Genomic DNA, 13,891 nt, shown 5'->3' with positions numbered 1-13,891 from the left:
AAAAGATAAAGAACTGAGTTAAAGTAGTAAGCAGCACGCATTTTCTTTCCACAGGTTGGAATATGAGAAGAATAGAACCACTGAGCAATTATTCCTCCTTCTCATCTCAACACTTCTTATCCTTTTGCTCCCTTTCCCTCTCTTTGCTCCCCTCTGGAGGCCTTGCCATTTTCCAAATTGTATCCATGCCTTTTCCTAAATTTGTAATATTCTTTAATCAGTGTATAAAAAGACTATGGAAGATACATAGATATTTGACCCTGTCCTTTTCAAATGTAAATGTATATATGAATGATTGGAGATTTTGTTAAAATACAGATTTGGATTCAGTATGTTTAGCATGCGTTCGGATCCTGCATTTCTAACAAGTTCCCAGGTGATGCTACTACTCCTGGAATCACCCTGTGGGTAGCAAGGGGTGGAACCCTTCTGTGACCTAAATGTAAAACTTAAAAGCATAGTAATAAATGTTATATTTCAATTTTGTTAAAAAAAATCCTTTTTAACACCTTCTCAAAAATAAAATCACCTTTCAAAGCTGAAATTTCCAGAAAGGCAATGTATTATTCCTACAATTGCTCTATTCTCATGTCATTTATTAGATTATGATCCATTCATTTTTTAATTTAGCAAAGTGGTGTCATTAGACAATGTAAATATCACTAGTTAATTTTGAAAACATAAACATATATGAGAATTTAATTAAGCTATATAATTCAGATGATCAAATTATTTAAAATAAAAATTTCTCAATATTTATGGCATTTTATAAGCTTTTCTGTGTGTGTGTTCCAAAGTCAAAGTAAACATGACACAAAATGTTATAGTGCTCTGAAATACTACAACAGATAACTACTAGTCATCCAAAAGAGTAAATTTATAGAAATCATTTATTTATCTTAGGTGAAGCTACCTATTTTTTTCACTTTTTACTTAAAATTCCTTAGTATTCAATAGCATTGCTACTAGCTGACAGAAAATGTAAACAAAAATATACACGTAATTGCTAACAGTAGTTATTTGAGAAATGAAAGAATTTGAGTTATGATATTGCTCACTCAAGAGTTATGGAAAAGTTTAAAGATTACAAGTGGTATTCTAAAATTCCACACTGCTTCATTTTATAAAAATGCATATGATCATTCCCCTTTCTTAATAAATATATTCTAGATTTTCTTATCTTTAGCATAAGCTCAGTAGAGTCCCAGGTTCCTGGTAGAAACTAAACAGTAACAACAACAAGAACAAGTTTTATTTAAAAATAAGTATCACTTATAGGATTTCTACTGTATCTGTACATTTTACTGCATTTTTCCTCATAGAAGAGATAGAGTACTGATGAAGGATTTACCTATATGTATTTTGTAAAGGCACTGTTTTCTGTAGGCTTAATATCAAGGATGGCACCAATAAATAATAGTTGAAGAGAAAAAAAGATTGGTGGTCAGACAAGGTGAGTAAGATATAGCGAAGGCAACAGCATCTTAATAGAACACGTTGGTACAACATAGGAAGAATTCTCAGTGTTTGTCCTCAATTATGGCTCAGAAGATGATTTTGTGTCCTACGATCCTGGTAACATTGTATAAGTTTTAGACCCCAAATTAACCCTACATAACCAGTTTCAAATCCTATAAGAATTCAGTAAGTTTTTCTAATATTCAACTTAAGAAACTACAGAATCATGCAAATATTAAAATGACATTCAAAAAGGTTTTTAAAGGTCTTGTTAAAATATCAACAATGCCAAAAAACTCTGTAGATTGTTTTTTAAAATGTTATTCTTGTAGAAAATTTTAGGCTTGCATGGAATACTGCATCTGTGAAACCCATTTACCTCTATAGTAGTATTTATCTTCTAAGCAGAATGAACTTTAGTTTTCCTTTTAAATAAATCACCTACCACTTAATAATGTGGGAAATGTAACACAGAAGACCAATTCATTTTGTTAATCATAAAAGAAAACCGAAAGAAATGAAGCTGTTTTCGAGAGTAAGTTTCTTTATGCAAAGGAAAATATTTCTTTTTTATTAGCTCCATCTGATGGTTGATCTGGTTTTTACACACTGCCTGGAGATAAATTTCCAACAGTAATTTTGTTGTTTTCTCTCCCTCTCCTCTGTCAGAAAGGTGTGCTATATTGAGAAGAGGCAACTCAGCTTTTTAGGTGACTAATTAGTTTACTGAATTCTGTGAAATACTTATAATTGTAAACAGTAAAGAAATCTTGTTAATCTTGTCAGATATTGTTCCTTCCAGTTGAGGAACATAAATGTCAGTGATTAGTGGTATAAAATTTAAAATTTGAAAATATGTACATATTGTCAATATTATCCTGTATACACATCTTCATACAAACCTCTCAGATAGGCTTAGCTTACCCCTTGCCTAATTTATGTTTGGCATGTACATGGAGATACAAGTTGTCATACACAAAACTGATTTTATTGTCCTCATTCATATTTTATATTAATGGACCAATTTGGCAAAACCTGTTTATATGATATGCCATCCTAATGTTACCGATATGAACCTGCATGCTTAAAATCTAATTCTGCCAATGTAGATAAAAACCAGCTTAAGATTTAAATATTGAATGTTGAAATATATAACTGAGCTCAAGCATCAAATAATAAGTAAATTAAGGAAAATACTATACCTCAGCATCATATTCCCATAACTGATTTCCTCTCATATGGTGGCATTTTAACATGATTACAGGTCCATTGAGTCTAGAAACATCCAAGCACAAGTCATCGGTTCGAATTTCTTTGTCAGCAGTGTAAGAAAATACCTGAAAATATAAAATTCAGCTAATAAAATAATATGTACATTTTAAAATGTTACAATAGAGCAGATCTATCCATGGAAGCTTTCATATCAGATAAACTTGTATTTTCAAATGATTGCTGGTATGTTATCTTGAGACAGCTAATTCATCTCTTTGAGTCTTTTTTCTCAACTGTAAAATAGGGACAAAGTCATCTGTTTTGTGATGTTTTGGTGAGACCTCAGTTTAACAAAATAAACTTTAAAATACCCACTATTTGCTGGCACTGTATTTCTTGCATGATACTTGCACTATAAAGCTCACAATAGGTTAAAGAAAATATAGTTTGCAAACTGCATGGAGCTTAATGAAGGGCAGTCCCTGTTCCTACCATCTTATGACCAGTTCTCCAATTCTACAATGTCATTTTTTCATATAGAAGTTTAAATCTTTCTTCTGATAACATAAGTACATTGTGTAAATTTTATTAAATATTGTCAGTGAGCTTCTGAAGGTTGTAGAAGTATCTTCTCTAGAGATCTCATTAAAGGTAGGCTCTACACTTATCTCTTTAATATGGTTTGCCTAGGCTTAACTACATCAATTCTTCTGAAAATATCCAAGAAATGTCATGGTGGATTATGGACTCTTTGTTAGATAATTCAATTGAACTATAATAATCTTTATTATTTTGTTCCTGGTGTGAATAATTTATTTACAACATTGATTATTAAAGTTTCATGAGTTTTTTTTATTTTTTTTTATTTTTAGATGAAGTCTTGCTCTGTCATCAGGCTGGAGTGCAGTGGTGCAATTTCGGCTTACTGCAACTCTGCCTCCCGGGTTAAAGCGATTCTCCTGCCTCAGCCTCCTGAGTAGTTGGGATTACAGGCATATGCCACCATGCCAGGCTAATGTTTTGTATTTTAGCAGAGATGGGGTTTCACTATGTTGGCCAGGATGGTCTCAATCTCCTGACCTCATGATCCTCCTGCCTCGGCCTCCCAAAGTGCTGGGATTACAGGTGTGAGCCACCGTGCCCAGCCTCATGGGGGTTATTAAGCACATAATTATAGAATGTGTTTTCTTCTTTTAGCTACGATAAGCATTGTTCAGTATTCTGTGGGTTTTTCTTTCTCCTTGCTATGTCAACAGAAAAGATAACGAGAAAGGTCATGTCAGGGTCTTTTTGTTTCTCAAAGATATCTGATGAAATTGGAGGAAGTCAGCTTTACAAATAATATAAACTCTGGAGCTCCATAAGCTGAACGAGTTAGTCTTGGCAGAGTTGCCTCTGCAGCACTGCTTCTCAGGACTTCTATGAAAATCACAAGAAGCGGTGAGAGCAAGTGGAAAAATCAATGATGGAACACAAATACCCTCTTCTGTCAACCGCTTAAAAGGAAATTATTGGGGACTGGTTCGGTGACTCATGCCTGTAATCCCCACACTTTGGGAGGCTAAGGCAAGAGGATTGCTTGAGGCCAGGAGTTTAAGATCAGCCAGGGAAACATATAGAGATCTCATCTCTACAAACAATAATTAAAAGAAAATTATCCAAGCATGGTGGTACATGCCTGTTGTCCCCACTACTTGGGAGGCTGAAGTGGGAGAGGCTGAGGTTGGCAGATTACTTGAGCCATGATCACACCACTGCATTCAGTCTGGGTGCAGAGCAAGACCCAGTCTCAAAACAACAACAACAGTGGCAACAACAATAACAACAACAACAAAAAAAACCCAGAAAAATTTTCACAAAGGTTATACATTTACTTAATATACAATTTTGAGAAATGTGAAGTACATTTAATTGAATTATGCAAAATATATCACAGACTTAATGTATTCAATTCACAAATATATTTTCTAGCTTCATTACTTTTTCATGCTCATATGTTTTTATGAAGAACATCTGGTCACCTAAGAAGAATAACATAAAAACCCATCAAACAGAAATATTCATATCCTCCCCAAAGAGTATTATTTTAAACACAATTACAAACTTATTTAATTACACAAGTGAGAATCTTAAGCTGAGATGATAGGATTATTTCAATACTCAAAGATAGCCTTCTACATTAAAATTGCTTCCTTTTAAAGCGACAAATGCCAGTGTAAAAGGAAACCTCATAACGTCCATTTCAGCCTTAATTTTCTAATGGCTCAGGCCATTTCTATACAGTATATTCTTCTCGAGTCTCTTAAGATAGTTTGGAAACAGTACCTGTTGAAAGTTTTAGAGAGCAGTCTACCACATCCCTTGATCCTCAATTTCTAATTTAGATTCAGTTTGTGGTCATTAGAGCTATCTTAAGTAATTTACATTTAAGAAAGATATATTTGTAGAATAGTTTATGTACTTATATGTGTATATAAATTATATGTCTGTTAAATTATTTTGTGGCCTTTGTACTTGAAAAAAATGAACGGATGTTAAAATATTTGGCTCACAAGCAATTTTTGTTAAAAACAATCTGTTGATAATGCTTCCTTGTTTTTCTTGGATTAATGTAAAATCAGGATTAATTTGTTTTTGTACCTGAGAAATAATCTCATTTTTATGCTTGTTTCTAGGATGTTTTTTACTCTTTATAATAACAAAAATCAGTGCATGTCAGTATATACATATCATTCTTGAAACCTAATCTGGAAATTATTAGGTTTGAACTCAATTATTTATCATTTATATCTATTAGTTTTTGAACCCATAATTGTCATTATTAAATTTTTTCATATCTACTACTGTAAAAGGTTCATGAAATTCACCTTGGGTATACTGAAAACATTATATGTGAAATACTTTGTAGAGATTCTGGCACACAGACAAAATTCAGTAGCTGATATTTAGAGTTATTATTCCCAGTCTTGGAGTTAATCCCAAATTGAGGATTTCTATCCAACACTACCAAGAAATTTTAGTATAAGGGTCCAGCAATGTTTGCTCTTGACTGTCTGAGCTGAGCCCTTGGCTGCTGTACAAGTCCCGAGGGAGAGTTTATAATACCTGATGACAGATATTTCTGATAATTTAAGCATTGTATTCTGACCCTCTAGATTAACTACTTATGAGTTCCTTTATGACTTTGGGGACAATCTCCAAATCTCATGCTGGATTTTCTAGGAGCAGCTATTCCCTACAGCTGTTGCCTGTTTTTCCGTCTCACTACTCCACAGACACTCTCAGTTGGTATGTGTAAGGCCCAGCCTGTCCTTGCTGTGGTTGAAACCTTTATGCCTATGTGAGTTAAAATATTTCAAACCTGAACACCAATGAAGCACTTTACTTTAAACTATCAGGTATGTTGATAACTACACTATACAAGATTGATTCATTCATTAGTAAAATCTCATTGTACATTCTCTTAAAATAATGGAAACTATTCTTCTTCCTTTTCTGATTATCACTCAAATTGCTTTATCATCGGTTACCAATACTTAGTAAAGCAGAACCGAGTTACATGAACCATAGATTTAGCATATGTTTCCATTTGCTCCAGTGCCAGCCTGACTTTAATGGCAATTAATTTGTTCAAAGTCTGCTCACTTTAATTAAGCTAAGGTGACTAGAAGCAGGGAAAAACAATCAATCTCTGTGGCTTTCCTTCCATTATAAAAGAGGAAACAGGGAGGAAGTTAACATTAATTGAACACTACCTTTTTTTAAAAATAATGTGTTCTATGCTTCATATATATTAAATAAATTTGCTCTATTCTTTCATTGTGCAACTGCATTTATATTTCTATGAATGTATACCAACTGACAGTATTGCAAAATGTAACAAATAGAGCTCTTTACATGAATCCTATGGATTTAGTAATTTATAGTGCTTTTAAAATTCTGTTTCACACTTAATGTTCATGTTGTCTAATCTGTAAAATTATGAGCTATCTAGTATCACATATATTCTTATGTAATCCTTCAGTCAAGCTAGGTCTGCAAACAACCACTAAAATGGCCATTTTTTAAGTCAACTCTTTTAATCTCAGCTATCTTATAAGATGATGATAATGATACAGGTAATAATGTCTATGCTCCAGTTTATGGACCTTGTTGATTATTATGCCTTTCAAAACTAATTACTCACTGTAATAACTCAGTTTTTATTGTTTACTGTTGTATTAGTTCACTACGACTGCCATAACAAAGTACTATGGACTGGGTGGCCTAAGCAACAGAAATTTATTTCCTGACAGGTTTGGAGGCTGGACGTCCAAGATCACGATCTTAGCAGAGTTGGTTTCTGCTGAGGCCACTCTCTTTGGCTTGTAAGAGGGATCTTCTCCGTGTGTCTTCACACGGTCTTCCTTCTCTGTTTGCATGTGTCCTAATCTCTTTTTATAAAAATACCAGTTACATTGAATTAGGGCACCCTAATGATGCCATTTTAACTTTACCTCTTTAAAGACTCATCTCTAATATGGTTACATTCTAAGGAACTGGGGGTTAAGACTTCAACATATGAATTTCTAGAACACAATTCAGGCCATGCCACCACTAACCCTTTACAATGTATTGGAGTAGATAACATATCTTTCCTTATTCCTAAGTGAAAAATATGGTGTGCATTATTTATTTATTTTTGGCTAACCTGCTTAGGTCACCTTGGGATTCAATTCTGAAATTAGAATATACTGTTTAGTATTACTAATCAAAACTCTAAATGTAATGCAATATCAAATAATTCCCCCTTCTCCACATTGAGCTTAATTTATGTTGGCAGCCTGCAGAGGCAAAGGCTTTTTCTGTTTTACGTCTTAAGCTTTTTTTTTTCCCCTCACTGTTCTTGCCCACTCCCAAATTCACCCAGTCTGCTAATCAGTTTTTTTTTTTTAATTTTTTTATTCTTCCAGAGTGGCAAAGCTATAAGAGAGGTCTTACTTGAACCGTTGTGTATAACTCCTTCCTGTTGTCTGGCCTGCCAGAGATTTAAAGCTCCCTGTTCTGAGACCATTTGGATTTTCTTAGAGATTCCCATCGCTGAGCACCTCTTAACTGAAGTGCAAAGAAAGAGGACAATGCATATTTTACAAGTGAGCCACTTTTTGTGAAAACTCTGGGAGACAGGCTAACACTAGGCAGTGCAGTCAGTTCCCTGTATTCAGTTGTCACAAGCCAGCCTTATCGTGTGTGAGTCAGCTCACAGCCTGCCATATACCAGAAGCATATAGCAAGCTCTCCAACTGGCATCCTACATAATTTGCAGGTCCCAGTGCAAAATGAAAATGCAGAACTTATTTTTATAAAATTATCAAGAATTCCAAGATTGTAGAGCTCTGATTGCATGGGCTGCACACTCAAGAACTTCCCTGCTTTGAATCCTCTTCTTACTGGAAGCTAGAATCCCAGCCCATCTTCTCTAGAGGCAGGGCAACTATTCTCTCCAGGCAAAATCTTACAATCTTCTCCATATTCTGATACCTTCCATTATGGGTTGAACTGTGGCTCCCCAGATGATAGATTGAAGTCCTAACCACCAGTACCGCAAAATGTGTACACTTACGGAGATAGTCCTTATGATGAAGTCATCCTGGAGTAAGATGGGCCCTTAATCTAAAAGGACTGGTGTCCTTATAAGAGAATAGAGACAGAGAAAAGATAGCCATGTGATGATGGAATTAGAGACTGGAATGATGCATCTACAAGCCATGGGACACCAAGGATTGTTGGCAAACACTGGAAGCTAGAAGCGGAAAAAGATGATTCTCCCTTAGGTTTCAGAAGGAGTATGGCACTTCTGACAACTTGATTTCAGACTTCTAGCCTCCGGAACTATAAGACAATAAATTTCTATGGTTTTAAGAAACCTAGTTTGCAATAATTTTATACAAAAGCTCCAGCAAACTAACATACATCCTTTTCCTCTTCATGCTGGTTGAAGTGTCTAATGTCACAGAATCAGATTTCTAAAGTGTCTTTTCAAATTTTGCACAGGAAAATCTGATTTTAGATTGCCATTGCGAATTTTGCATAGGGAAGTCTGATTTTACATTTCACATTTATTGTATCTTGGTATCTGGGCTGAAATTTTAACATCCAGTTATACTTTCCACCAGCATAAAATCAACCATTTTCAAAATACTTTTCTATTATAGCTATATCTTCATAAAGGTGTTTTATAATGTGACTAGGTGATTTTCCTGATTTTATGTGTACTTTATTGGTGTCATAATGATTTCTGCCTCTGAATTTATCTTGTAATCAAATGAGTACTATCTATAATGGATGATGCTATATATAAAGCCAATTCAAATCTCAAATCCTTTTAATCTCAATATTTTTCTTTCCATAGATGATGTTTTAGTTCACTCTCACACTGCTATAAGGACATACCCAAAACTGGGTAATTTATGAAGGAAAGAGGTTTAATGGATTCACAGTTCCACATGGCTGGGGAGGCTCACAATTGTGGTGGAAGGTGGAGGAGGAGCAAAGGCACATATTATAAGGTGGCAGGCAAGACAGCGTGTGCAGGGAAACTGCCCTTTGTAAAACCATCACATCTCGTGAGACTTATTCACTATCATGAGAACAGCATGGGAAAAACCTGCCCCCATGATTCAATTATCTCCCACCAGGTCCCTCCCATGACATGTGGGGATTATGGGAGCTACAATTCAAGATGAGATTTTGGTGGAGACACAGCCAAATCATATCAGATGGTAAGCATTCTTTATTTTTCACCTACATGTATGGTTTGTTCTGGATTTTTCTTTTTAGGGAGAATGTCCAAAGATATTTTAAGATTCTTCAAATACCTAAAACAACATCTAAATAATTTCAAGGACTTCTGTGAGAAGGATCTAAAATATTCTGTTAAATTAATTTAACATAATGAAAGACTAGGTGTCCACATTTTTTTTTTTTACCAATTGTATTATGTTTAAAATCCTAATGTATATATAGTTACTTCTTTTAAAATACTCTTTTTTCATGACCCTTTAGAAAAACTACAAACAAAAGTTTGCTCAAATCTCTAGCATGAGCCTGTGCTAATGAAACCTCGTTCCAGCAGTACAAGTTACAAAGCAAGAATGGAAGGCATTGCTGTATTATTGGGACCTGAATCTTGTCTCTTTCTGCAAAGGGCTCAGGAATTAAACACCCTCTACTTGCTCTATCTTGCCACAGGGTTTCTTTCTTTCCTTTTTTTATCCATAGATGAAGGGGGTGTGAGTGTGTATGTATGTACATGCGTTTACACAGGCATACTTCAGAGATTCTGTGGGTTCAGTTTCAGATCACTACAATAAAACAAGTATCATATTTAAAGCAAGACACATGTTTTTGTTTCCCTGTGCCCATGAGTTATGTTTACACTATACAGTAGCATATTAAGTGTGCAGTAGTATTGTGTCTCAAAAAACAATGTATATTACTTAATTAAAAATACTTTATTGCTAAAAATGCTAACAATCATCCTAGCCTTCGGTGAGTGGTAATCTTTCTGCTGATGGAGAGTCTTGCCTCAATGCTGATGGCTGCAGGTTGACCAGAGTGGTGACTGATGAAATTTAAGTGGATGTAGTAATTTTAAAAAATAAGACAACAATGAAGTTTATCACATAAATCAACTTTTCCTTTCACTAAAGATTTTTCTGTAGCATGTGATGCTATTTGATAGCATTTTACCCACAGTAGAACTTCTTTTAAAATTTTAATTAATCCTCTCAAAACCTGCTACTGCTTTATCAACTTGAGTTTATGTAATATTCTAAATACTTTGTTGTCATTTCAACAGTGTTCACGGCATCTTCAATAGGAGATTATATCTCAAGAAACCACTTTCCTTGATCATTAATAAGAAGCAATGCTCATTCATTAAAGTTTTAGCATGAGAGTGCAGCAATTCAGTCACATCTTCAGGCTCCACTCCTAATTCTAGTTCTCCTGCTACTTCTATCCTATCTGCAATTATTTCCTCCACGGATGTCTTGAACCCCTCAAAGTCATCTAAGAGGGTTGGGATTAGCTTTTTCCAAACTCCTGTTATAGTTGATATATTGACCTCCTCCCATGAATCACAAATGTTATTTACGGTATCTAGAATTGTGAATACTTTCCATAAAGTTTTCAATTTACTTTGCCCAGATCTATTACAGGAATCACTATGGCAGTTAGAGTCTTAGAAAATGTATTTCTTAAATAGTAAGACTTGAAAGTTGAACTTACTCCTTGATCTATGGTCTGCAGAATGAATATTGTGTTAGCAGACATTAAAACATTAATCTCCTTGTACATCTCCATCAGAGCTCTTGAGTGACCGAGTAAATTATCAATGAAGAGTAATATTTTAAAAGGAATCTTTTTTTTCCCCCCGAGAAATAGGTCTCAACAGTGAGCTTAAAATATTTAGTACACCATGTTGTAAACAGATGTGCTGTAATCCAGGCCTTGTCGTTCCATTTACAGAGCACAGGCAGAGTAGATTCAGTGTAATTGTTAAGGGCCCTAGGATATGGGGAATGGTAAATGAACATTGGTTTTGACTGACAGTCACTCACTATATTTTTCCTAACAAGAGAATCAGCCTGTCTTTTGAAGCTTTGAAACCAGGCATTGACTTCGCTTTTCTAGCTATGGAAGTCCCAGATGGCATCTTCTTCCAATTGAGTGCTGTTTTGTCTACGTTGAAAATCTGTTGTTTACTGTATTCACATTTATCAATGATCTCAGCTGGATCTTCTGGATAACTTGCTGCAGCTTCTCCCTCAGCAATTGCTACTTCACTTTGCACTTTTAAGTTATAGAGAGAACTTCTTTCCTTAAAACTCATAAACCAACCTCTGCTAGCTTCCAACTTTTCTTCTGCAGCTTTCTCACCCGTCATAGAATTAGAGTTAGGGCCCTGCTGTGGTGAAGCTTTGGCGTAAAGGCATTTCATAGCTTGTTTGATCTTCTATCCAAACCACTAATACTGTCTCTATATAAGGAATAAGGCTGTCTGCTCTCTTTTCATTTATGTGTTTACTAGAGTAACATTTTCAATTTCCTTCAAGAATTTTTCATTTGCCTTCACTATTTTGCCAGCTGTTTGGTGCAAGAAGCCTACTTTTTGGCCTATGTCGGCTTTTGACATACCTTCTCACTAAGCTTAATCTTTTATAGCTTTTGATTTTAAGTGAGAAACACATGACTTTTCCTTTCACTTGAACACACAGATGCCATTGTAGGGTTATTAACCAGCCTAATTTCAATATTGTTGTGTTTTAGGAACAGGAAGGCCTGAGGAGCAAGAGAGAGGGAATGGCCAGTCTGTGGAGCAGTCAGGATACACACAACATTCATCAGTTAAGTTTGCTGTTGTTACATGGGTACGATTTGCAGCACCCCAAAACAATTACAATAGTCACATAAAAAATCACTGATCATAATCATAACAGATAAAATAATGATGAAAAAGTTTAACATATTGGGAGAATTACCAAAGTATGACCCAAGACATCAAGTGAGCACATGCTGTTGGAAAAATGAGGCCAATAGACATGCTCCGTGTAGGGTTGCCACAAACATCCCATTTGTTAAAAAGTGCAATATCTGTGAAGCACAATGAAGCAAAGAGTAATAAAACAATGTATTCCTAGATACAAATACATGTATTCATTTTTGTTTTATTTTTTATTAAGGTATAGTTCACAAATGAATAAATATTTGAATTCAAAATGTCTACATGTATATTTGGTGCAGCTTTATCATACACGTTTTGATTTTCCTGCATTTAGTTTTAAATTATAAAATACTTTTGTTTGAGTTCCTCAGGATAATATTTACTATAAGAGCTCACAGTTTGATATATATCCAATTATGCCAACGGCTTCGCTTTCTAAATGAAACTGAAGCCAAAGAAGTTACAGGATTCACCCAGTATGTCCAAGCCGCTTAATGACAGAGGTCTCTCTGAACCTGAAGATCTGCTATTTGCCACTACTTGTCCACGTGCTTCAACTTCTCTTTACACACCCATTATTTAGTCATTTTGGTCCTTTGCATCCTCTGGGAGATCTCTTTAGGTATTTGGAACGTGCTCAATTTGAAAAGTATGTCAAAAAAAAAATCCAGAAATATAACTTATAAGAAAATAAACTTGTCATAATGATTTTCTCTCTCATCTGTAAAAATAACCCAAGAAAATTTGTATTGAAATCAAAGGGAAAACTGTTTAGCAACAAAAATTATACCTTTAGCAATGCAAATTATTTTTTTAAAATATTATCTTCCTCCACATGTCACATCATCCTGAAGTCAGCGTGGAGAATTCATAGATGGAATTGAATTCACCAGTGGAGCTGCCAAGTTTATTCCCAGACAGCACCTTTTCCTATGCATGAATTGATTTCAGGTTTCATCTATAGGCTGTTAGCTCAGTGGTTTGTGCAGAGGAGGGTCAGGAGGAGTAAGTAGCATCTAGCTGTATACTCTTAACTTACGCTTACACATCTAGATATCACTTACTTTTTATAGCTTTAATGCTCTAAAATTCTATAACTAAAAACAGGATGTGGGTATGCACCTTATGTTCACTATTCTCATCCTGTCTTCAATATCATCTGTAAAGCGTTAACTCTTTCTGCTTTCACCTCAATATAATAATGTGATGCTTTTTTGATTTGCACTCAGCAAGCCATCTCATTCTTCCATCCCTGACCAGGTATGTGCTGATCACATCACTAGGACGATCCTTCCCACTCCACTTTGCCAAGCAAAAGACTAGTCTCCTTAAAGTCTTCATACATTCTTCACTTTCTTCATTTAGCACTCTCTTAGCATTTTTACCCAGATGGCTTATCTGCCATTGTACTGCAGATACCATATCTGTATATATTTGGAATTGGATAATACTGGAAAAATGAGCTCTGGAAGATTACACAAACCTAAGTTTGAGAGCTATGACTCAGGACCAGAGTTACTGGGAGTCTCTGTCAAAATGTTGGATTCCTCATCTGAGAAAAGAGATAAATATATGCCTCCTCTTTCATGGGCTATTTTACAGATTGAATAATGCAAATTCCTGTAAGCTCTAAACAAAACATTTGCCTCAAGTAATATCTAAATATTAGTGATTTTCTGTGCAATATTCATGCATAATATCTACATTTGATTATATTCTATCTCATCTTTTCCT

General features: G+C 34.9%; 1 protein-coding gene across 4 annotated transcripts in view; it reads right to left on the bottom strand.

The window, feature by feature from the left end:
* Nucleotides 1-13,891, bottom strand: part of GALNT13 (polypeptide N-acetylgalactosaminyltransferase 13) — a 600,525-nt gene that overhangs the window by 14,369 nt on the left and 572,265 nt on the right. For all 4 annotated transcript variants that reach the window (XM_065525497.2, XM_045367091.3, XM_065525498.2 and 1 more), the window contains exon 12: nt 2,661-2,795. In XM_065525497.2, coding sequence (XP_065381569.1) covers nt 2,661-2,795 — 135 coding nt within the window. The remainder of the gene's footprint in view (nt 1-2,660; nt 2,796-13,891) is intronic.

Source organism: Macaca fascicularis, chromosome 12, assembly GCF_037993035.2.
Source record: "Macaca fascicularis isolate 582-1 chromosome 12, T2T-MFA8v1.1".
NCBI classification, from domain to species: Eukaryota; Metazoa; Chordata; class Mammalia; order Primates; family Cercopithecidae; genus Macaca; species Macaca fascicularis.
The sequence above is the reverse complement of the archived record's forward strand: the minus strand, read 5'-3'. Positions and strand labels throughout refer to the sequence as shown.